Here is a 27,338-nt window from a genome sequence, read left to right on the forward strand (position 1 = left end):
CGCCATTTCACACTGTTGGAACTCTAACCACTTAGCCACCGACCGGCCGGTCAAACTCGCTGGAACAATAATACCATTCTGTAAAGAGCCAAAAATCCTCGGCGACCATAAGATGACCTTCCTTCCACACTTTCGACGGGTGAAATAAGATTGGGAAAGCAGGAAACGTCTTGTCCGCACCATCAGCTCGAGACACCTGAGGTGGAATAAGCAAATCGCACTTAACATCAGCCAGGCCGTCATCCACAGTCGTCTGTTCTATGGACTTGAAATAACCAGTCGTAATTGGGAGGGTTTAATCGATATCCTCGCACCGCTGTATCACGGAGCAATCAGATCAGCCTCAAACCTGCTGCCAAGCACCCCTGCCGAAGCTACCTGCTTTGAAACTGGCGTCCTTCCCTGTCGTTGGGCAGTGGTGGTTGCCGTTCTAAGACGAGCCAAGGGGTTCCTAAAAAACATCGGATGATGAATGCCATCTACTACAGACAGCTATGAGCATACACACCATGCTTGCCGATGCCCCTCTTCAAACAGTCGCACAGCTACATCGGGTCAGCAACCGCGCCTGTCACAACCGCAGCCCAAACATAGACATCAGTCTGGCTGTATCCACCAAAGCAGGCGATCCTCCACGGACTGCCAGAGCCAAATTCCTCCAGATGGGTAACAAAAATACTCAAAACATCTGCACATCTACACCGACGGCTCGAAGCTTGGCGAGAGGGTGGGCGCGGAATCGGAGTGGGCCTCGCCCGTCGTCTACCCTCCGTGTGTTCCGTGTTCTCCGCAGAAGCCACCGCCATCGCCATTGCAGTTACCAAGAAACTCGAAGACACACCGGCAGTGATTTTCTCCGATTCCCTCTAAGTCATCAAAGCGCTGGAATGAGGGGAGACCTCCTACGTCCAATCAATAGAACAATCATGTGACCCATTAACTACCATATGCTGGGTACCCGGACACAGCGGAATCCGCGGTAACGAGAATGCTAACCACTTGGCCGCGCTCGGTTGACACTATCGCGCCCTATTCTCTAATGAGGTACCGTCATCCGACATCACCAGGGAATTCAAGGCGGAGACCTATGAGCACTTCACCACTCACTGGAGAACTCTCCGAGGCTACCCTCAGAAGGTAAAGGGAGACCTCGAAAGGTGGACAGACTGCGAAAACCGAGTTGAACAATGAGCGCTAACCCGCCTCCGCGTGGGACATACGAGGCTCACGCCATCACTCGCGTCGACCCTCCAATACGTACACATTGCAGCACCAGACTCACGGTGGAGCACCTACTAATAAACTGCAGGGAGTTCGACTACCTGCAACGACACCACAACTTACCCTCCTCGTTTCGAGAAACACTGACAAACGACCCAGTGCATGAAGAGGCACTACTTGCTTTCCTGAAAGATGCCAATCTTCTCGAATCTACCTAAGGCAGACTGCGAATCGGCTGACTTCACACCATCCTCTACTGCAAGCACTAACACTACTGCTCAGCGGGCCCTCCGCCACACCAGGACCGGGTGCTGGGGAGGTTCTCCCGCGGCCCTTCGACAACGACAATCTGCCAGCCCATCAATCAGGAACGCTCATAATAATTCGTACTGTTTGCAGTTGCAAATAGAGTTTTTTTTGAATATAATTCTAAGCGCCATTTCAAATCAAAAGATTTATAACAAAAAGTTGTAGTAGTTTTCGAAATATTTGAAATTTCCTTTTAACAACACAATTATTTTGGTTTATTACGACATTTTCATAAATTATTCACGTTTCTTCATCTCTGTATGAAAAAATGCGACACTTGAGGTTGTTGGTGTCCCTGGAAGTGATAATTAGTCCTTAGTGTATTTCAAATTTCCTAGTCCGGGAGCAGCTCTTTTCGGTGTTAAGGCGGCACTTCCATTGGGTTTATTGATTGTAGTTGGCGCTTTCCTAAAGGCGGACATCTTTGAAGCCTTGCGAGGTAATCTAGGAGAGGAATGATGAATACCCTTCCTGGACGCCCCCGGATCAACAACAGATGGATCATCAGATTCGTGCTCAACACGTGTCGAAATAAGATAGTGATTACATGAAAGATGGAGGGTATTTCTGCATAAGAGCGCTTAATTTATTCCTGCGCGCTGCTTTTGCCAGGACTTAGTCAAAGATCATGTGAAGTCTCTAGCAGTAAAAATACTATATCTTTGCACTTAAAACCATTCCTATGCTTCCCTGCACGTCTCCGTACCCTTTCGTGAGCCAGTTCGGTGACCACTCTTTTTATTTCCACGGCACGAACGGGCACATAGACTCTATAATTCAGCGTAAAAGGTTTGCAGCAATCTTGGTCGAGGCTACGCGCCTTATTTGCTCAGACACTTTTTACCTACCACTATTGGCCATTTATGCGCGGGGGTAGTGGGTTGTGCAAATGGGTATATATTTTTATTTGGACGTAGCGCGCTAGAAAGAAATTGAAAGAAAACTGCTATTTATCTTCGCTAGCGGCGTCTCTTCTGCTCTAACGAGAACAATGGACTAGATACACAACATTGAACAACATGAATAATAGTACCTTCATTTCGATAACACAGCAAAAGTAAAATTATGTGTTCAGGTCAAAGGCTTAGAAATGAATATGAAATGGTGTATATAGGGGAGAGTGGGTACGCTTGATCCCACTTTTGTTTTTTTCTCATAACTTTTCAATGAAATAAAAATTTCAATTGCAAAATTCGCCATCTTGTAGTCAAGTCGAATTGTAAGAGCTACGAATAATGTGAAAATCCGAATAGTATGTCCTGTCAGTAAAAGGAACAGTTTTAAAAATTATGATAAAACGAGGTTTTTGTAAAATCGTGTGGTAACTTGATCCCCCGCCTACTAGGGCTAAAGAAACAAAGCACACTATGACCTATAGATACGAAAGTCCAGCTAACCACCTATCCTGACAAATTAATTATTAAGACTACCTTTTTAGATGCACGACAAACTTTAACCACAGTAGAAAGTCGAGACAAGTATTTGCGGTAAATCAATGTTGTTTAACTGGCCTTTTCAACCTTCAATAACTTATACCATCATTTGTTCATGTAAAAAATATTTTATATCAATTATTAGTACCAGATACGTTATAAAAAGGATGTTTTTCTATTTCTGTACCTTTCGAAAGAGTTTGAGAGAAATAATGATAGGGATCAAGAATACCCAGTGTTACGGGGATCAAAGATACCTGTTGTATGAGGTGAACAAAATTATTTTTTTTTGTATGGGTAGTGAAACTTTTTATTCTAAAAACGTATGTTTCTAGGCAAAAGCCCTTAGAACGTAATCGTACTTGAAAATATTCATAAAAAATTAGTTTGACGATCTCATACAACCGTTCAAAAAATTTGTGAAAAGACCTTCGAGATGGATTTAAACACATATTTTCTAAAATATTATACAATTTTTCTAAACCAAATGTAATACATCAGATTTGTTTTTCAAACATCATAAACAACCAAATACTTCATTTGCTTTTTATATTTATATTAATATTTATATTTATATTTATATTTATATTTATATTTATATTTATATTTATATTTATATTTATATTTATATTTATATTTATATTTATATTTATATTTATATTTATATTTATATTTATATTTATATTTATATTTATATTTATATTTATATTTATATTTATATTTATATTTATATTTATATTTATATTTATATTTATATTTATATTTATATTTATATTTATATTTATATTTATATTTATATTTATATTTATATTTATATTTATATTTATATTTATATTTATATTTATATTTATATTTATATTTATATTTCATATTGATAACTTTATGCGTATAGATTAGGAGATACGGCCAGGGAATCGAATATCCCCAACGATCAAGTGTCCTCACTCTCCCCTATAAATAAATTACTGGGTAGGGAAAGTTATGAAAATTAGAGCCATAGTACTCAAAAGAGAGCAAGGATATGAAGTAAACAGATCGAAAAAAGTGGCAGGGTCATTGTCGGTTGTCACGGTAAAGATGGACTTGCCTGTCTATACCAGGACACATGCTAGCGAACTCGGGTGATTCATAGTTATGCTGCCTACGCTCGACCCTCAGAAAAGACAAAAATTAAGCCCGTACGATATTAAGCCTGTTCTAATGACCCTGCCACTTCTAGTTTTCCGATCTGTTTGCTTCACATCCTTGCTCTCACTTGAGTACTATGGCTCTAATTTTCATAACTTTCCCTACACAGTAATCTCTAGCTAATTGCATGTCGTTAAAATGTAAAAAATAAAATGTGACTAACATAGTCGAAATAAAAAAAGGAAAAAAATATATAAATAAAGATCGACTTAATTGACCACCTTGTGCTGAATTGTAATATATTTTCAGCAATTCATAGATAGAATATCTATATCAATGGACAGAAAGTTTCAACTGTTGAATATTTACATGAAACTACCACCAACAGCTTTAGAGCTAGAGAATGTATCTTCCAAAAGCACCAGACGCAGTCGGACTCAGCCCTACCTAGTGAATTGACTATAAGTACGTCCCACATACGCAAACACTAGAACGACTGGCTGTGTTAAATGAGATGAATGAAACCAGAACAGCAAACCCACTCATCTCTTCTCGTACAGAGTTGTTCGAATGACGGGTGCGTGTCCACCGATCCGATCCGTAAGCGATATCATTTTAGGTTCATTTTTTCAAAATATTCCGTTTCAAAGAACACACGCCAGCATGTAGTACCTACATGCGAAACAACCGTAAGGTAGAAGCGATGTTAGGGAACAGTGGAAAATTCTAGAGAAAATTTTCAATAGGACGTAAGTAACAATGAGAGATTCTCTTTGAGGTCTTTCTCTTCTGTTCATTACTCGGCCATTTCAACATTTACTACTCTACTCTTTGCATAATATTGTAGTAAAAACCGTCGGCTGTCGATATGTACTGGAAAATTAGTACAAAGTATTGTAATGACGTCGTAATAAACGAAAGAGAAAGTAAGCAAAGAGAAACTCTCAATGTTACTTACGTCCTATTGAAAATTTTCTCTAGAATTATTCGTAGTAAAACGAATAGCAGCGGGAATAAATTATGAAACAACAGTGCTCTGTGACATGAATAACTACTATCGCTGCTGTTGCATCCTTTTGTGTACACTGGATATGGTTGAGTGATGAAAGGTTTTTCACCATATTAGATGCCGTAATATTTTGATGAGATGAAATCCGTGTGAAATAGAACTTGTTGTGTTGTGCCAGCCTTCGCAGAAATGTCTATGATATGAATGCATCCATTTATTGTTTGCTGTATCGGATTTGTGTGACATTGTTTTTCAGAGTTCTAAATATTTCAAAGTGCTATTCTGTAGTTCGTTGTAGAGCAAGCATTGTGTCGAAATATTGCCTTATAGGTATAAGTTTCGCATTGTGTTGAATATTTTAATATTACGTAGGACACTTACATAGATCACGACATCCTTCGGGTTGTGTGCGTTGGTACCACAAATGTACAACCGATTTCCACTATCCATCGGTTGAATAACTCGTATGTGATTTTTGCAGTCGAACATCTGGAAGATAAGAAAGAAAGAAAAATATTAGCGAATATAATCGATAACCTTACAATAAAATTACAGTTTATTATATGACTACAAAAATCAGAACACAGAAATCTCATCGCTGCTGTTGATACGATACTTGATTAATTCCCGTCAATGATCCCATCGTTACTGGTCTTCCGCTTTCAGTTAAATTTCGTTATCCTGCAATGTTTTCTCCAAAACCACCCACATCAACCCAAAAATATTGATAAATGGCGATAATGAATTAAAATGACTTTATTACAACTTCAGAACAGCATGTATCAATCACATAAACTGAACCGAACACCATAATGCGATGACTGCTGTCGTATAACGAATCATGACTGATGGGATGCTGGGAAAGGTGACCGAAATATGGCAAGCCAAAAAAGTTACAATTTCCAACAAAGCATCCTCATCCCAACGAGGATATCCTTCGGAGATTTTAATTACTGCGTCTCGCTTCCCTTCTGTCTAAAGTTTGTTTAATGTCCAAGTGCGCCCAGTGGAGTGTGCGTCTGAAAATCAATCCATCAAAGGAGTCCTTTTTAGTAGCAATCTGCTTCGAGCATTATTGCTGGAAACGGGACTAATAAACCCAGAGCAGCATAAAATAACAAAAGCCTTGAAAGCTGAAGTGTAATTAGTCCCTCGCTCGTTTTATTGACAAGCGAAGGTCCCTTTCCGTACCGTCTGCTCGGGTCCGCTCCGGTACCACCGAGCGCTCGATACGGACATAGTAAAATCAATACTTCAAAGGAAGTCACCATCGGCCATTCGTCACTCACTCCGTACCGAAGCCACCTGTCGTTATACTCTGCGGAATCCGGCGGTTCCCCATTCTCTCCCCCCCCCCCCCCCCCTATTCATTGAATTGACCCATCTCTCCGTCCCCTCCGTTTGTTGGAATTGGTTTAATGTTGCAACCGAACGTGAAGTGAAGAAGTATAAAACACAAACAAAATAATTGCCATACCTCGAAGTTGGAATGAATGTTACTCTTCTCACGACATAATTCCAGGCTCGAAAGTCATCCGGTTCCGAAACACGCCATTTCGGCATTAGCACGTAATAATGGTAATAATTTTGTAAAGACGCAATCGTTAAAGGGAAACGGCTCCGTTGGTCGGCAGGTTGGACTGGGATTCGAGGGTATCGTACGATGGTTTATGGGTACTATTTATTTAAATTAGAACCGTTGATGAGTTGGAATCATTTGTCGACTAGGAATGATACGTGGGACCCGAGGAAAATATGCTATTATTCAATGAATTATGAACAACTCGTACTATGAATAGTGTCCGTTCATAAAAAAACTAGATTCATGAGGGGAAGATAGGTGCGTAGAAAATTCCTATGTTTGACTTTGTTGGGGTGGTTATCCCAAAAGTCTATGTATATTTTATTACGGTTTATTTTGCTTTCCTGAACTTTTTATCAATGACAGGAGCTTAAGGAGGACCAAGCGTTATATACTATGCTTGAAAACTGAACAAAATATCTAAAGAATTTTCGTTTTTGCTTGGTGTAAAACTGGACAGTGGAGTAAAACAGTGTTTTGAGGTACTTAATTCATTGGTGTCAAAACTGTCCATATTAGCGAGTTTACATATTCTACAATGTTTGGGTGTACTATGTTGGTCAAGTAGCCTATAGAAAATATGGATTTTGAGCCGGAAGAGATGGCGCTTGGTCTTCTTCGACAAAGTTGTAGAGGAGAGCATTTTTATAAACGTTGCAGCAGATATGTTGTCTGTGTCACCCGCAGTAATCGATAATTCTATGACGAACTCCTTCAATTCTTATTTTTACTGAAAACTTTTTTTGTTTCTGATTTTTCACGGTAATACCCTCCAAAGATATTCTTTACCATTACTAAACACGCTACTTCCCCGAAGAGATTAAATAGCTGGGAATATTTTGTAAAGAGTTACGGCTAATATTGATTTTATTTCTCCTGTTTTTGAACCCATTTAACTTAATAATGGGAAAAAATTATAATTATGTTATGAATGATTCTGATAGGACTAGGTTTTACCTACAAACCGAAGATAAAACCGTTTGTTCACAAGCACTAAGTCAGAAGTGATACACTGTTTTATGTCTGGCCCTCTGGAACTCGCTTGAATGGCTCACTGAATCAGTAGGCGCTGGTGTTTAAAGAGGCTTTCGCTTGATTTGGTGAGTGGCGCGCGCTCTGTGTACTAGCGCGTCTGCCTGAAGATCATTGCACAGTGGTCCAGCATGCACAATTTGCAGAAATTTTGAGATTTTGCTAAAACTAACCAACTTGACCTTATTAAGACTTTGGAACTCAGTCTGCTTCCTCATCTCGTACAGATCAGAAGCCAAAAAGCGACCTGCTTGCGAACAGCACACAAACAAAAAAATACTACCCGCGCCGCGCCGCTCTAACGTGTACGTGTAGCATATAGACACAGGAAAGTTCCGTTGCAGCTAACTGCGAGTGAAATGAGTGAACAACAAAATAAATTTCGCCCATTACGGGAGAACACAATCGCGATTGATTTTTCGCAAACCCGTCTTAGACCTTCAGTGCGCGAGGTGGAACAATTGGTCAAGGTGAAAATGGAACTTGATCTTACAGAGATATCACACGTCCAGCTTCACCACACCAGGAATGTAGTACTAATAACGTTCAACTCCTTAGCCGAGGCAGAAAGCTTCGTAGCAAAGAACAATATGCAACATGACGTCGAATATGAAAACGTCAAAACCAAGATCCCCGTGTATATGGACCTTGATCTAACGGAAATTCGCCTCCATGATCTGGCACCTCGTACTAGCACGGATTATATTAAAAGATTCATGTCGAAGTATGGAGAAGTGGAATCCGTCTCTAACGACACTTGGAGAAACTTTTTCCCTGGCATTCTCAACGGTGTTCGGGTTGTGCGAATGCGGCTGTACCAACCTATACCATCTTACTTGACTTTCGAGGGCAGATCATCTCAAGGTGTTAACTACATACAAAGAACCCTATGCACATACCCTGGGCAGGCGCCCACGTGTCAGTTCTGTAATCAGACTGCACACTACGGTAAGCCATGCGCCAAAACAACTAAAGAAAACTCATCTTCAACCACCACTACCAAACAACCTTCAACATTTGCTGATACACAACAAACAGCCGGCCAACAAATGAATGCCGGACAAACAATATTCCACGGCATCCCAAAGCCAATACTCACCGTACGCAGGGATGTAATAAACAAGAAAGAAGACGGCTATATCAAAGTCACTCGAAAACACAAAAAGCACCAAAAATCTAACAGCGACAACCATTCTAGTGATGACGATATGGACACAAACACAAGCGAGGGGGAAGGCAGACAGATTGATCAGCAAGCAGCAGAAGGTACACCCGACCATCGCTCACCACCGAGAAAGAAAGTCAACACAAGAAACGGAAAGCAGTGCACCCAGGATAGTCGACAAAAATAATGTTCGATGGTTTATATATATTTCGATATCTATTTTGAATGAAATTTTGAATTTGTAATTTTTGAAATGTACATTATTTTCAGAAAGGCGAATGACCCTCGAGGTTAAAGCCTTAATAAATAAACAACAACAACTTTGGAACAGTTTTCAGCCTCTTCTTTTTGTTAAAATTACAGTTGGGGTGGTTCTAATTTTGCCAAGAACAAAAAATAGATTTTCAGTCATTCTAGACAAAAGTCATACGATCTTCAGTGAAATTTTAGAACGACAAATATTAGCAAGGTATGCTGAAGACATGCAAGCTCTTCCTGACATACTTTATATTTTACAAGAAATTTAAAATCAAGGGTTAGGTTGTTTTTTAGCATTTCTTAGAAAAAAGTTTTTATTCATATAATTTTTGCTGTATTGATTTAAAACTGAAGTAGTCCTCAGACCACATTAAAATTATTTTAGGGCAAATAATTTATTTCGTGGCACCACATATTTAACCATTATCGTTGAAGAGTTATGAGCACTTTTTCGACAAAAATGGGGTTCTCTGGAATACCAATATCACTCAATGGGGCAAACAATTTTTTTCAACTATATATAGGCTCATAATTCGAGGTTTTTAGCTCACCTGGGTTCAATTCCCAACCACGCACATAGGGTTGGAGATTTTTCCAAATAGATTTCTTTAACCCTCAAAAAGAGTTGAATGACCCTAAGGTTAAAACCTCTATAATCAAAGTGAAAAGAAATTGATTCGAGGTATATTGGAACACAAAATGGCGAACACGATATTTTTTATAATTTCGTAAAATTGATTTAAAAAACCTGTTTTAATCCACCTAGAGGTGCAATTGTGCCTTTCTCATTTCTCCAAACTATGATTTAATAGCTGGTTCGTACAATATAACTTTATGGAAATGTCTTTCATTCTTATTACACTTGGTAAGTATATATAAGAGCACCTTTTTGCATTCATCGCGGTATCGGTTTGAATCGGAGTTTTCTATGTGATCGACCTCCACAACCCGTAACTCCGGTGCTGGAAGTCGGATGGAGATGGAATTTAATATCAGTTTCTGGGGACGCAACACCTTTCATTTGAGACTAAGTTGAGCAAATCTAGCCATTTTCGAGAAACCAATATAACCGTTATTCTGACTTTGGATGCTTCCGGATCCGTCGATGGTGGTCAGTGTGGCCAAAGAGACTTTGAATGACTGTTGGTGACCTAGATCTACAAATTCAACAGTTGTGTTTACATTTTGGAAAAAAAATCACCTTTTTACATTCATCGCAGAATTCGTTAGAATCGGGATTTGCTGCGTGATCGTACGTATCACCCTGTAATTCAGGAACCAGAACTCGGATCCACACAAAATTCAACAGCAGCTGATGGACCTTTCATTTAAAATTAAATTTGTCAAAATCGGTTCAGAAAATTCCGAGAAACCGATTTGGAAAAATCAACAAATTTTGTTTTGTAACCATACTCTTCAACTCGTAATTCGGAACAAGATGTCGGTTGAAAATGAAATTCAATAGCAACCTATGGGAATATTATACCTTTCATTTGAATCTTAGTTTGTAAAAATCGGTTCAGCCATCTCCGAGTAACCGATGTGGACATTTTGTTAACAAATCCGCACATACACACACATACATACACACATACACATACACATACATACATACACACATACATACACACAGATATTTTGCGATCTCGGCGAACTGAGTCGAATGTTATATTAGACTCGGCCCTCCGGGCCTCGGTTAGAAAGTCGGTTTTTGGAGCAATTGCATAACCTTTCTATATAAGAAAGGCAAAAGAATAATATTTAAATAGCTTAATAAGCATGAGTTCAATGTTATCTTCATGTGATTATAATTTGCAAAGGTTGGTGGAATGCGTTTGAACGTGTAGGGAATGGGGGTTTAGTAGAGTGGGTGTGGAGGATGCGTCAGAAATCCTTCATCTTATTTCGGTATACGGGGTGGATGAAGGAAATCTGGGCGTGAGGGTGATCCAAGAAGAGGGGAGTGATGAAGGAGGGAGGTGTAAGGGCAAGGTGGGGAGGGGGGGGGGGAAGGGGCGGCTACGCAATACTCAACTGCATATTTTGCCTTCCATTTGAGACTTGGTTTGAGAAAATCGGTTCAGTCATCACCGATGAACCGATGTGACTTTAATTGTGGAATATGCCCGGAATTCCGGACTTCCGGAATCGTCGATAGTGGACAATATATTCAAAGAATGTTTGATTGGCAATCAGTGATCTAGATCTACGATTAGAAGTAATTTGGTGACCATTTCAATAGTTTTTAGCCTCTGAGGTATTACGATTGTACCGATTTATATGGGAAATTCCAGTGTATCCTTACTAACACCCCTGTAACTCCGGAAGCAAGAGTCAGAACCGAATGAAATTCAGCAGCAGTCAATGGCATTACTGTATCTTTCATTTGAAATTAAGTTCGTAAAAATCGGTAGAGAATTCGTTGTGGAATGGGTGTGATATTAGTTTAGGAACTTGGCGGGTTCCCCGAGGGCGTCATGAACCGTCATAGGTGGCCAATGTGGTCAAAGCTGCTTTGATTGATCATTAGTGATCCAGACCCGCAAACTAGAGTAATGTTACATCAATTTTAATATGTTTTACATCATTTGAACATCATGGTGGTACCAGTTTATATGGGAATTTGCTGTGTGACCGCACTCTTCAACCCGTAACTCCGGAACCGGAAGTCGGATCAACTAAAAATTCAATAGCAGCTTATGGGAGCGTTATACCTTTCAGATGAAACTAAGTTTGCGAAAATCGGTTCAGCCATCTCTGAGAAAATTGTGTGAGTTTAAATGACACACACACACATACACACACACATACACACACACATACATACACACACACAGACATTTGCCGATCTCGACGAACTGAATCGAATGGTGTATGATACTCGGCCCTCCGGGCCTCGGTTAAAAAGTCGATTTTTACAGTGATTGCATAGCCTTTCTTTATATGAGAAAGGCAAAAACACGCTTGTCCACGGAGGGGGCGTCAAAAGCGAAGGTTTTTTGTTCACGCGGTATATGAAAGGCCCCTAAAGGATATGTTAGAAAAAAAACTGCAAAAATGTATTAAAAAACGAGTTTAATCCACCTAACAGTGTAATGAGACATTTCTTATGACACTTATCACTTTCTTCGGATATTATAACAATTGAGAACATTTACAAAATTATTTTTCACGATGTTTTTGATAACACATACTACATGATACAGCCCCAGATAAACGCTCAAATCAACATCTTCGGATATTATATCGATCAAATTAGTACGGGACAACATCTTTGCGAGAAACTTTCGAACGTCAAATCAAACTTAAAGTAAAACGAAAAAAATGCCCTTTAACAATCCACTTAATACTAATACTTTGTTAATCAAATATTTAAATTCTTCGATCAATGCATTATGTATGGAAAAACTAAATTTATTTTCAGTGATGTACATCTGCTGGTCCAAAAATTTACACAAGTATTTGTAATATTCACACACTTATTAATAAAAGTGGAATTTTTAAAAGAATCTAATTTTCATTCATTTGCCTATAACATGCATTAGGATCTTGAAAATAATATATCCGAATATGAAAGGCAACAATGACATATGAATATTAAAATTTTCAACATTGTCGCAACGCTTGTTCTGTATACCCTGAGTGTACTAAAACTTTAATTATGTCTTTCTCTAAACCACATTTTTTTACGGACTTAATCAAATATTTTTTTATCGTTCTGAAATTTTCACAGTGTTTTCTAAATTGCATTCTCCTGCGACGTACGTAGGAATTTTGTTTTTCATTGCACTTTTTTTTAAATAAGCAATTTTGTATCATTCTTTAATGTGTTTACTTCAAAAGGCCTTATCTCAATGGTTTGTTGACCGATTGTAGACGTTTTCTGGTAGCCTTATGAAACGTGTCATAAAACTTCAAATTGAAATTTCTCTCGAATCCCTCGATGGATCATTTTGAAATTCACTGAGAAGATGCTTGGATACTGTATCTATCGAATGCCGTATGACAAATTTATGGTCATTTTTTTGTTAATAACGGTTTTAGGAACACCGTGACGTACATACAAAGTTTAATTAAAAATTACATCATTTAATGCAAATTGATTAATTACGGAATATTTTCTATAAGGATAAGACTTTTCATTTCAAACTTTTAAAATTACCTTAAGGGATCGAAACAAGTATAAAAATATGTTTGAACAAGATTTAATGGCCTAATAGAACACATCATTGCCAATAATAGAATTCTGCGCTTGGTCAAGTCACCCCATGTTCCCATACAAGATCGAAAAAATCGATTTTTTTACTTATGGCGATAGATAAAACGAAGAATATATCATAACAATATATGTAATTTATTTATGTATTTATTTCGATTATAGAGGTTTTAACCTTAAGGTCATTCGCCTCTTCGGGTTAGAGAAATCTCGTATGAAAAATTTCTAACCCTATGTGCGGGGTCGGGACTCGAATCCAGGTGCGTTGCGTACAAGGCAATCGATTTACCTACTACGCTACGCCCACCCCCATATATGTAAAGTTTTTTTTTTTTAATTTTAACAACCATTTCTGCGGCACGTCAAAAATGTAATTTTTAGAAAACCGCAAAAAAACTGGTACAGAAAATCAAACAGAAGGTATACTTACGTAAATTGGAAATTTTGTTGTTCCATTGATTTCAACCATGCAATGTCAGCTGCACTTTTCCAGTAAAGAAATATTCTTTTACTCCGTCATATTATATAGTTTTCCGAGTAAAATTTTCAATTTAAAATTTCCAAATGTGTATACGAGTATACATGAATTTTTCAAAAAGTTAGGATGTTTCCTTTTGTCTTCCAAAGCCGTCTACCCCCTTAATTGTATCTATTGATTTAGGACACTTTTTCAACAGAAACTTCCCAAACAAATGAACGAATTGGAGAAGGTTCGTCAAATTTTGAAAGAAACCGTGAAATTATTCTTTTAACAAACTACCAAAAATGGTGTAGTTGATGTAGTTCGATGCAATAGAAAAAAGATATCCTCAAAAACAATCCTCAAGTAGACAGTATTCGTAGAAATTTCTTGTGGACGAGTTTATAATGAGTTGGTTTCCACTTACTTGAAGTCATTTATTTCGCTTCTCGTTTTCCGAGATATATTTTAGATCGATCAAAGGGTCATAAGTTGGAAAATTAGCTGCCAGAAGGTACTGGCAAATGAAAGATTGCACATTGATAAGTTATCAAGACACAATCAGACAACTTGAAATTGTTTCTTGCTTAATCCAAGCGGTGGTAGGTAGAAAATGAAGCACAAATTATGTCCTGATCATCCGTTTCCGTTTCAATGAAATAAAATTCGGCTGGTATATTAAAATGGATCATTACAATATTGAAAAATAAATAACATGCTATAACTTTTGAAGCATACAAGACAAACATTTAATGTCTTTATTAAAGTTGTTCGCAAAAGAAAGATCTATAAATTTGCAGAAGACATCATCTTAATAAAACCAATTAAAAGAAAATTAATAAAAAATATCTCACTTATAGGGGAATTAATCGGTGGAAGCATAGCGTCAAAAGAAAGAGCATATTAAACCCAACAACTTCTCCGAACATACTATTGACCTCAACTTAGCCGTTTTGGCAGTAATAGCCAATTTCATGTTTTTGGTCTTATTTCTAGATATCGGGAAACGGCAAGAATCTGTCATCCGTATTTAATATTAAATATCTCCTTCGCTAATAGACCGAATTCAACAAACTAAAGATCGTTCGAAAGGTATTCGGCTGTCTGAAGATGTATAAAATGTTTATCTATGTTCAAACATCTATATTTTAGGAACTAAACATCAGAATCAAAAACAAATTAATAGCGTTCTATCTGGGTGTGAACCCTCCGGGCCTTGGAAAAATACTTGAAAGTTTGAGCGAATTCTACACATTTCTTTTATAAGAAATGTCAAAATAGTGTTTCATTAAGTGACTCTTGGTAGTATCCTTATTTTCACAGTGAACAATATAAAAGATACAGTTTGGTTTTCATGCTAAAATTTTGCACATAACAAGACCTTTCTATTATTTTAAATAGTGGGTAGGGTGGTTCTAATTTATGAAAATCAGAAAATTAACTTTCAATGGTTCCAGAAAGTTTCACAGTGTTCCAGAAAATTGAAGAAAATCAAATTTTTAAAACTTTGCCGAAGACACATGAACTCTAGGTATTGCATTTTTCATTTTACAAGAAATTTACCAATGTTTCTTAAAAATGGTTTTATTTATATAACTTCTGCAATTTTGATTTTTCATTCAGATGAATTTGGAAATTCTTTCAGATATTTTGAAGGAGAACAGTTTGTTTCAATATACTGAACCTCCTGCTTCTTTCGTTAGAAAGTTACCTATACATTTTTTAAGTAAACTTTGAAACGAAAAAAGTTTAGTAGTAAATGTATATAAATAAATTGTACAGGGTACTTTACTGTAAAACAAAAACAACAAAAGTTATAGAAATAAAACCGTTTTTTAAGGAACACCCCGAAGCTTATATTTAGATTTCTTGTGCAATGGAAAGTATGAAAGATAGCTTTTGCATGTCTTCAGCAAATTTGTCTAAAATATATTGTTCTACAACTTCATCGAAGAACTGTTAAAAGGTACAATTTTAAAACTTTCTAAAATTAGAACCATCCCAGATTCTGTTTCAATGAAAAGAATGGTCTTGCAAAGTTCAACAACCGCCTTAAACGTATTGTAAGGCTAAGTTATTTAATTGTTTTGCAAAAAGTTAGGATTCCTGTTACATTTACATTCTGGATTGATACATTCTAAGCTCTTTTGAAGGCAAAGAGCTTAGAAGATTTTTGGTAAGGTAGAAAAGACGATTCTTGAAAATGCGTCTTGGGGGGTGTTTTTGGAACAGGATTGAAGAGTAGACGCCAAATCCAATCAATATGGGTATTTTGGAAGGGGCCTAACGAGTAGACGCCAAATATCAATGTTTGACGCCATCCTGGAAACAAAGATGGCGACTTCCGGTTTACCAGAGATCTCTAAGACCAAATCAATATGGATATCTTCAAAGCGGGCTTGATAAGTACGTGGTAGAGATCAATTTGCAATACAAAATGGCCTCAATGACGACCGAAAAGTAAGCAATACATTTAATTGAATTTTATTGTTAGAATTAGTGCTTTTAATTCCAATATGTGATAAAACAGTACCATAGGCGAATCTATCAGAAAATCCAAAGAAATATATGAAACAATTTAAAATTTATTTATTGTGATATTTTCATCTTGAAATCCATTTTAAGCGGTGATTTTTGTTTCCCATAATCTTTGATACATTTTTTTACGGAATTGAATATATCACTGCACTGATACTGACACTGGCTGACTTTAGAAAAAACATGTGTTTTAATGGGTTACACGAATCTCTTACACAGTGGACGTTCATTTCTTCGTAAATCGTGAGATTCAAATGGTGGTCATGTCCCTAATACCCATTTCGGAGTTTGCTATAGGCGATTATAAGCCAACGTGTTTGGTATCTTCTAGCTGCAGTACAACTAGTGCTGATGATGAAATGTGTTGTGCTGTGAACGACTATGGTTAGCATACTTCCCATGAAGATCGACAAATTTGTACCTGTGTACAAAATTTCGTGCACGCGTTCAATGCAAACATGCATCATCTCGATGTACAGGTTTGCCTTGAACATCGAACCCAAGCGAACGATGTGCAAACTCTAGTTCAAACATCCGTGCACGTACACCGGGTGCGTACATGAGAACGGTTCACACAAGGCTAAAAGAGTCAACGTTAGTGATGATGAGAGTGAGAAAGAGAAAACTGATGCTACGAACCTATGTGTACGATCACCGTGTACTTACATATTTTGGTACGAAACTGCGTGGTTCAGTTTGTACACGAAGTGTGGGTTTGATAGTAGCACAGAACCAGAGCGAACAAGACTGAATTCTTCAGCATAAACGTACAGCAACCATGAATCTATCACGCCTTGTAGGTAGGAAAAGCTTCTATAGATTTGGTTCACGAACCGTATTTTTATAAAGGAAACTTCTATGTTGGAAAGCTACTTAATCACGTCTTCGTAGCTTTTAACGAAAATGGCATCACAAATCCACGTGAAATGCCCCGTACATGTATACTTGCTAATAGCGCAATTGACGCATGCCTTATACATATCCGACCTCACAGCTCACGATATTTGTGCTGTCACAGTCAATATGACTGAGGATGATATAAACAAAAAATACGTCGCCATATTTACCACACAATGAACCATCACCTTCTGATAACTTCAAAAGGGTTGTATCATACTTTGGCTGAAATGAGTTTCCCCGCACGATCGTCGATGATGCAAACGCCCACCACATAATTTGGAGCAGCTTAGATATGAATTTGAGAGGCACCGAATTGATGGAATACGAAAGTAGTACAAATGTGAACATGCTTAATGTAGGAAATCGCCCAACATTGTCAACATAAATAAATCGTTTTGATCACTTAAACTATCGTAATCCCAAATCTACGAACTGGGACCTCTACGAAGAGGGCTTGGGAACTAGGTTTCATGGGTATCTTCCGAAGATTAAATCTCCAAATGACTTATATGAGGTCGTGAATAAAACAAACGCACTCATAGTAGCAGCATACCAAGAGGCTTGTCCACTTCGAGTTATGCATGCTTCAAGATGAAATCATTCCAGTTCTACTTCAAAGTGGATATGAACACTTCAATACTATTTTGAAAAATGTTCTTACTTGCAGTCTTGCAACATGCTACATTCCATAAGCGTGGCGGACATAACTTTAAAATTCATTTCCAAAGGTGGCTGCGTCACTTGTGAAGGGACAAAAAGCTTTAGGCGGATCAGTTTGTCCTACTTCCTTCTCAAATCAATAGAACGCTTAATCGACCACTACAGCGGGCAAGTCTACTACCACCCTGTTACAGAATGCTGCCTACAACAATGAAAAAAAAAGATTACGAAAGCAATCATGTTGAGGAAGTTTTCTTGATGTTGGAGGAGCTTTTTTTTGAAAGCAGCACGAGGTCATGGAGTACCTTGATATATCACGAACTAGATACACGCAATGCTTAGCAACCGACATCTGTGCTCATCATTAAGATAAGTAGATAAGGAAACTGAGTATCTGCGGATGTCCTCAAGGCAGTGTGCTGTCATTAATTCTATGAAACCTTGTTGCCGACGGCTTGTTGAAGAAACTTAGTGAGCTTGGGTTTCCAACATGTCGTTTCGTCGATGATTTCCATATAATGATCATCGGTATTTGCGTTAACACACTTTTTGAGTGTGTATGCAACAAGCCTTATGTGTTGTGGAGTACTGGTGTCTTTATGTTGGACTATCAGTTAATCCAAATAAAAATCAATGGTGTTTTTCACGCAACGAAGGATTACAACCGGAGCTTTTCCGTTGCAGTTCTTTGATTCTGAAGATATTGTCGCAGATCAAGTTAAGTATGTTTGAAGATGAAGAATCAAGAAAGCTTGCATAGCCTTCGGCCAACGTAGGTGGGCTTTCGGGAAACTTTGGGAACTCCAGCACAAGTACATTCAGTGGATCTACACAACAATTGTTAGACCCATACTGGTATACGGGATATGTGTTTCCGTAACAAGAAGAACTTTCTTGTGCATACCCTCTTAAGGTTACTGGGCTCTTGGTAAACTAATAGATCGTGCAACTAGCCACACAAGACTGTGGTCCTAAATTATTACTTGGGATAAGCATACAGTATTCCTCGTAATGAAAGGCTGTAAATCTATCTCATTCGCTGGGTAGATACAGTACCGTATTCCAAGCAGAAATCTTCGCGATTTTGTGTGGTGTACAATCGGCACTTCAACAGGGAATTTGCGGTTAAAGAATTATTTCTGCTCTGACAGTCAGGGTGCCCTGAAAGCACTTAGTTCGGCAGATTCGAGATCGAAATTAGTAATCGCATGTCGAACTCAAAGCTAGGGACTTAGCATTGCAGATGTTATCTACCTTCTGTGGGTACCCGGTCATTCCGGTATTACTGGAAATGAATGGGCGGACGAATTGGCTAGAGATGGCGCGCTGCGGCAGACTTCGTTGATTCAGAACTAGTTAAACCATTGTAGAAAAGTTGGATAAAGCACTGGGTTCTCTCTTGGGCTTCATCTGAACATGCCAACCATTGGCGTAGCTTGCAAACTTGCGTTTATACAAAGACTTTTGTGAATGTGAGTCCGAAAAAGTCAAATATCTGCTGCATTTTCCAAGTACAATTACAGTATTCTAGTCAGGGCACTGACTGGACAAAGCAATTTTAATTATCACATGGCTGCTATTCAGCGCGTGGAGTATTCTTCGCGTGATCTTTTTGAATCTGATTACGGAACTTCATATCATTTAATATGGAACTGCTCTGCAGTAATGCATTTGCGTATCCGGATTTTTTGTTCTCCATAAATAGACAAAGCTGAAACTCAAGGATATGCTATTGTTTATAACCCAGTGTGGTAAAACGCTATAGTTTAAACTGCATTTCAATGACAATAGCTCTTCGGGGGTGTTGTTCTGTGATCCCAACATTTCAATATCTCAAAAGCGTCAAAAGCGTCCATTGGGTTTGAAGAATACTTCCGTATTGTCTATGATCTCTGTGTCGTTATTTTCCTTATCCCTAACCTCACTACTTCCCTGGCTCAACCTTACTACTTATTACTGGCCATATCTGGCATCTTCACGACTGTAATCGCAGCTTTAGTAGCTTTGTGTATTATCTATCTACATTTCAGATATTTGCAATTATTTTGAACACTACCTGAATCAAAATTAATATCGGAAATTGATTGATGGAATTCAAAGTAATGTGCATTATTACATGACTTAAATATCTCCTAAGAATACCATCGATAACAGACCATCTACCGGAACGCACACATTATTCTCAGCTGTGAAAAATGAACCGAATTCCGGTACCTACCAACCATCCGAAACGGAAACTGGCAGAGGGTGAAAGAGAGTTTAATTTGAAAGCATGATTTTTCCTCCCCAGCACCTTCAATCGAAAAAAAAAATCCATTCTCCCAAATCAGTCATGCGAGTTGAAACACGCTACACAGTAGTTAATTCGTGTATATTCACCGAAAGTCAGACACGTTCCCGCATGGCGTGTTCCGTAGCCTCGCCAAAGCCGCACACCGAATCGTCAATTTTCCGAACAAAAATTGCCCTTAGTCTTCCCGGCACGTAGCAAATTTTCCGCGTACGTGAAAATGATAAATCGAAGAAGCTGATTCACCTCGAAAAACATTACCCGGCATCGCGATGGCAAAGAGGCATTATGGAAGAGGATTCACCCCGACCATTTAGGAACATCGGAACCATCGAGGGGAACGGTTGAGGTGGGGTGCAAATGTGAACATCTGCTGATTCATGCTCTTCGCCGTTCGTTACAAATTGTCGACAGCTCGCAAAAGTAAGAGATAAAGTTTCCGAAAATTTTCCACAGAAACGCAATTATTTCGAACTTTGGTCGGGAAAAGCGCTCTGCCTCGATTGGTGGGTATTATAGGCAAAGGAGCCGTCATAATAAAAAACCAAAATTTACATTTTCAATTTTACACCGACCCGAGCACCGGCGGAACAGAAAATCAACGTCTTACCTTTGGAATGATTCGGCCTACGCGCACCGGCACTGCTGGTACCACCACCATCATCAGACACCGCCGCCACACCTTCAAATAAATCCCTCTTCTATTGCGCCATTACGCGGAAAAACTTTATCTCTTTACCGCCATGTTTTGCCAATCCCGCCCCGAAACGGAACACCGCACCGGGAATAATATTTTTATTGCCCCCGTTTGAATTTCACCGGCGAACGGTTAAGGATGGGTGCGTGACAACTAGAGATGATTAAACGTTCACCTTGGAATATTGGTTCGAAAAGTTTTCGGAGGTGGATGACCTTCAAGAATAAAATTAATTAATATATAAATAAATGGGATTGTGGGATGGAAGAGGCGGATAGGTCCCATTTAAAAACTGTTTACGTCAGATTAACAAGTAATTTTTTACGTCTATCACATTTTTTCCACTATTTGCGTAACATAGTATTTTTCTTCTTTATATAATTTTTCCTTTTCATGTAAGCTCAAACAGAAAATGTTTCTATTTTTTTGCTATTTAGCTTCTATATTTTGTAATTGTTAAAACAAATTGATTTTATTTTATCTTGGACCAAGAAAAAATGTTAATTTTGTAAACTTCGATGGCAAAACATGACGTTGAGTTATCGATGCTGTTAGACTCGGGATAATCACTCGACTCCTAGCAAGTAGAAGGCAAAAGATCCATCACATTTCCATTCAGTCTAGCTCACATGAGCAGTCTTAGCTCTAGCTTAACGTTCTAAATTTATAACTGATTCACTCTAAAATACCTCCCGTCTCTCAATTTTAATATCTTTCGGTTTTCTATGTCATCAATGTGTTGAATAAAAAATTAGAAAATTGATAAAGTAGAACTTGGCAGCAACTAAATCATAACAACAAACTTCAAAAGTTAAAAAAATTATAACTTCAAAAAATATCATATTGCGAAAAAAACTTGTCGATTATTTTTCGCTAAAGAGAGCACATGAAAAAAAATCGAAGAAAATAAAATATTGAAATGTAAATCTGACAAGATTTTTTAGATTATCGAGTTCTATCCAAACAAATACGAATCTGCAAATAATTGAACTACTTATCTATCTGATACCTATAAGCATATACAAATCAAAAAATCAGCCCGTCGCTTCAATTCAAATATTTTCAATCATCCCTACAGCTCCACAATTCGCTTTGGTGCGAAGTATGGCTAAAAGCGGCAAATGGTTTGGATTACGCTACCACACCGAAATCTGGAAATTTGATACGTTTCGAACGCTTCGTTCAGCTCCTTCATGTATCCCCATCCCCCATTCCTACACGCCAGCTACCACACCTAGCAACACAACACCCTGAAGAATTCGATTGCCCCTGTGTGTCCTCCAGCACACCGTGTCAACCGAGTTCCCGCGGCCCGTACTTGTACAACCGAACACGTCCTGAAATCATATTCTGTTACGAAATTGAAAAGCGCTAAAGCGAAACAATGAAGGTGTAGTACGAAAAAAATAATCATAAAAGAAGCAAGCCTCCTGCCACAACTGCGCGAATAAATGGACAATTTCGGTATTCTTCTGTTCCAATTGATGGACATAAAAAATATATCCCCCCCCCTCTGGCTCAACCGATCAAATTGACGGAAGGTGATAACCTGAACAGTGTGCGTTTGAGTCGGGATCTGTACGCTGGCTGGATGCGTTCGTACCAACTACTATCCAACATAACGGAATGTAATTTTTTTTATGATTTGAGGTACGGGATATTAAAAAAAATCAATTGTTCACTGCAATATTGAGCCAGGGGTTGACAGTGGTGGGATGATGGTGGGTGGTTGGTAAATTTTACGCTGATTTATTTGTGTTTTATTTTCAGTTCGGCGAAGAGCTTTATGATAGTATTTTTTTCTGATTCGTCAGATCCAGAATCAATAAAAAAGGTAAGGTAATGTTTTGTAAAAATATCTATGTTATTGATATCAATTAAATACAGAGGATATTTACCGGATGAATCAGTCAAATAAAATTAGATAATGGCAAAATAAAATCGTCGTAAATGAAATCGCCGGAAAAAATCGCATTTGCAATTTCATTTGCACTATGCATTTTTTTTTCTAAGTGGAGAACAAATTTAGTAAAAATAATGTTTTATCCACTAAGAAAAACATTGTTTAAAACCACGCATTAAGCGCACAAAACCCACTACTAATTTAGTTGTAGAATTTGCGTTTCGACTTCGTCTCATCAGATTTTGACACTAACTTAATGGCAGGACTAAGCTAGTGTCGGATTGACGCTGGCTCCAAAAAATATTTGTTTTAATGAACAGTCCTGCGTGATGTTCTGCGAGTAGAGGAATTCTAGAATTATTTAAGTCGAAACTTGGTTTGGCTTAGCAAGCCAGTGCAATATGCACTATGCTATATTTCTCCTTAGTGTAGAAAAATTTGAGCAAAACTTTTTTTCTGCACTAAGAATAAAAAATGTTTTAAATCACATTTGCACAAAACCTACAACTAAATTAGTTATGGAATTATAGTTATTATGCTCTTTGAAATGTTCTACGCTAGATTTGCGAAAACTTAAAATTTATTTAAAAAATTGTTACACATCGAGATTATGCCGATAAAATGCCGAATCATTTCTTGGAGTGCATCCTCCAAGATCAAATTAAGAATGCAGCCACTTCCAGTATAGTATACAGTTAGCTTCCTCTCGCATGGAATCAGAAACAGTATATTGACCTCGCTCTCGCACCACAATGGCGATCTTCTTCTACAAAGACGTGCAGATACAATAGAAGCGGCCAGATCAAAACGTGGTGTGCGGTGGATGGTGCGTGCCAGTAAAAAGTCTCGGCTAAAAATAGTTTCGCGGGACTATATTCATCCTCAGCAGATTAAAACAACCACTGAAGGCACATGCGGCCTAGATGCATTTTTCCGCGTGCTAATCGAGCACCGAAGGATTGATGGTGATAATACTCGGCATATTTAACGATCGTCCCGTTGAGAACCGAAACATCATATGATACGGACAGCACTTAGGTCTCGCTCAGCTCGACCTCTCAAGGTCAAAGCACGCCGAATCGTGATAAATTCCACGCAATACCACCATCTAATAGTGCATGTGATAGGTTAGAGCGAAGCAATAGTTACGACAAATCATCAAAAGCCCATCATCAGAGGGCTTTTTATTTACAGTCCAGACCATCTCATCTTTACCAGTGCGAAGACGATCTCACACCAGTAATATCCAGCTAGCGGAGCGAGTACGAAGCCGGACGGGCCACCACCACTCACTTTCGTCCACCAAATTATTCGTTCTGGTTCAAGCGACAAGGACGAGACGACCACGCTCGTGTGCAAGGAGTCGCACAGCAAGCAAGCACCACGAGTGCGACACAGTCCGCAGCAAGCTGCAACGTGACAGACCGCAGTGCATTCGTGACGATGCACGGTGCGAGAGTGTAGCGGCGTGACAAGCAGTGTAGCCGACCGGTCGCGCGACTCAGCAGGTGCTTTGATCGACGGCAAGAGATGCGGAGCAGCAGTTGCAACGACACGGGCCCCACCGACACCCTAGCGCTGAAGATAACGGGTCTGTGAAATCATGTGAAGCAAATAGAAATAAATTTGAAATAATAGATTTATGTATTCTTAAGTAGCTAACGATACCGTACTGATTTACCTTACGTGAGCCATTTCGCTTGTATGAGATACAGCTTCATTTCACTAAGCTAATCAGTTAGCAGTATTCCGCTTAGAGTCGCACTTGAGGTGACAGATGCGTTAACGACCCTCCCGCCAATTCTATATGATACTCTTTACATTTGTGTGGTTTGCCTCGTAAAAGAAATTCGTAATAAAATGTGCCAATAATAACTTATAATAATTTAGAATAATCACTATATAACTAAAATTATGACAAGAATACTGGCACAACTTTCAAATCACATTGAGAGGATGATTCACGAGAGTTTCACTAGTAAACAAAAGAAAGAAGCCGAGAGTTTCTTGGATGGTAAATATATTCAGATTGTTTAAAATTCAGTAAATATATTGAAATATGACGTTACATGAAACGGGAACACTTCCATGATAATTTACGCAGTAACTGTGAAATTTAGTCAACATAGCACGCTTAATTCATTCAAGTCATTTCATAGCACTGTTTCGATCAGAATTTGTATCGTATTAGTTCATATTCAACAAAATAAACATTAAATAACTCAAATACACATTAAAATAATGGTAAGGGGCCGTACACAAATGACGTAGCTTTTTTCTGGCGATTTTCGACCCCTCCCTCCCCCCTCGTAGCATTTGGTCACAAAATTCTAACCTCCCCCTTGTAAATGACGTAGCATCTTACTAATCCCCCCCCATACAACGCGACAGGGAGATGAAAAAATTACATATGTTTTTCAATTCTTTTAAATATATGTCCTTTCAAAATGTTTGACGACTTTTATCAACATTTTCATTATAACAGCAAATTGCCTACTAAACAAGCCCATTTTATGACAAATATAATGTGGATAGTTTTGTTTAGCATTTTACATGTCATATAGCATGAAAAGAAGTTCACAATCCTGCAGCGGTCAACGATTTTAGGAAGTATACGCACAGACTAACAGACATAACACTCAAAAACAAAGCTTCGCCCGCTTTAACGGTCATTTTAAATATATTTACAGTTGGGACTGTGGCCACATTTGAAATTATGGCGCCACTGACATATGAACAAGCATATGGGGGATAGACCATTAGTGAAAATTATTCCCAAACCTGAGGGGAAACCCACCAGTAATTGAGTGTTTGGGACCGTGAATAAAAGGTGGAGCTAGTGTTCTGCGAAAATTGTCGGATCGATGTTTTTTAGGGAATTCCCTCATAGTGTTATGTCTGTTAGTCTGTGGTATAACCTCAACTAAATAACTAAATTTTCTTTGATTGAATCCGAAAGAAAATTTAATTCAGCTACCAAAATAAGTCTACTAGTTAGCAATATTAGCTAACTAATGTGGAAATTTAAATCCGCATGAAAAATCTTTCAATTTCTTTGCGAGCCTGCCATTCCTCGAACAGTAAAATTTACAAAATGAAAAACCGCATGAAAAGCAACTTGGGAATGGAGGAACATTAAATTGTTTTCTCTAATTAATCTAATTAATACTAGGGGCAGATCACTCTAGAAATATATAACAAATTTGCATCAAATTAGAAAAAATGCATTTAATTTCCATTTTTGCATCAACTTTGCACTCCCTCGCCGAAAATTTTGTTTAACAAATGTCCTACGCTGATTCACTTTGTTCGACGTTTTATTGAATGTAGGACTGATTTTTTGTAGGGTTTTGACGTCTTACACGCAACGCAAAATACACTGTACGCAACGCAAAATACATTTTGAATTTTTATTTTGATGGAAAGAAATGCATTTAATTTAGCTGATTTTTAAACATGCATCACAAGTGATCTGCCCCCAGAATTAACGGGTGCCCGTCAAAAAAATTTAAACTTAATGCTACGTCGCACAACTTCTGACCCTACCCTCCCCCTCGTCACACTTCGTCACAAATTTGGTATACCCTCCCTACCCCCCAAAATGCTACGTCATTTATGCATGGCCCCTAATGGACTAAAACTCAAACACCAGATGTTAATAAAGCCTGCAATGGTATCTAGCGGACAAACTGAATATATCAAATGTGTTGGGTAGCAGCAGTGGTTGTGTGTGATCACGCTTTAGAGGCACTGGTAGTCTTCCTGGGACATCATCATAGCCCAGGGATGGCATAAAGGTATATGCATTGGGCCGGAATTCCAAGAGTTGCAGTTTCGCATCCTGCCTCTGGGGTGCATTTTTTCACATAATTTCTTTCATTTAACTCACCATTTCGATCTGTTTTCCCCGTTGGATAGTCTTAAATAAAGCATTGGCACTTACGTCAAAACCCAAAAACTGAATTCATTGTTTAAACAGATTCTGACTCAATCGGTTGTCGTACTGAAATTCATTCAGGATTCCGAACCGGTTCCAGGATGGGTTGCTTGGGGATTATGTGAACCTCTGTTCTTTGTGACCCTACTGATTGGTGAATGTTTCTCCATATCAAGTAAATACGAGAACAGTATCGGTGTTGCTAGCATTACACGGTGGTCCAGAATATAAATTTAACAAAACAGGAACAGGAATTTTAACTTTTTGCCAAAATAAATAACTTAGTCTTATCTTATGTTTGGGAAAATTGTTGTACTTTGCAACTTTGTTTGAACAGAAGCTAGGGTGATTTTACTTTTAGCATGATCTGAAATTGATTTTTAACGGTTCGAAATAGAGCTTGACTGCCTTCGATGACGTAGTAGAACAACACATTTTGGACAAATTTGCTGATGACGCCAAAGCTCTATGATTTACATTGCACGAAAAATCTAAATGAAAGCTTTAGGGTACAGCTTAAAAAGGGTTTCATTTGTATAATTTTTGTAGTTTTTATTTTATACTAAATTAACCTTTGGATACCTTGAAGTTTATTCAAAG

General features: G+C 38.2%; 1 protein-coding gene across 2 annotated transcripts in view; it reads right to left on the minus strand.

Annotated features, from left to right (window-relative positions):
* LOC131693140 (semaphorin-2A) overlaps positions 1–27,338 on the minus strand; it is a 326,263-nt gene that overhangs the window by 52,392 nt on the left and 246,533 nt on the right. For both annotated transcript variants that reach the window (XM_058980723.1, XM_058980722.1), the window contains exon 6: positions 5,482–5,589. In XM_058980723.1, coding sequence (XP_058836706.1) covers positions 5,482–5,589 — 108 coding nt within the window. The remainder of the gene's footprint in view (positions 1–5,481; positions 5,590–27,338) is intronic.

This window comes from Topomyia yanbarensis, chromosome 3 (genome assembly GCF_030247195.1).
Source record: "Topomyia yanbarensis strain Yona2022 chromosome 3, ASM3024719v1, whole genome shotgun sequence".
Classification (NCBI taxonomy): domain Eukaryota; kingdom Metazoa; phylum Arthropoda; class Insecta; order Diptera; family Culicidae; genus Topomyia; species Topomyia yanbarensis.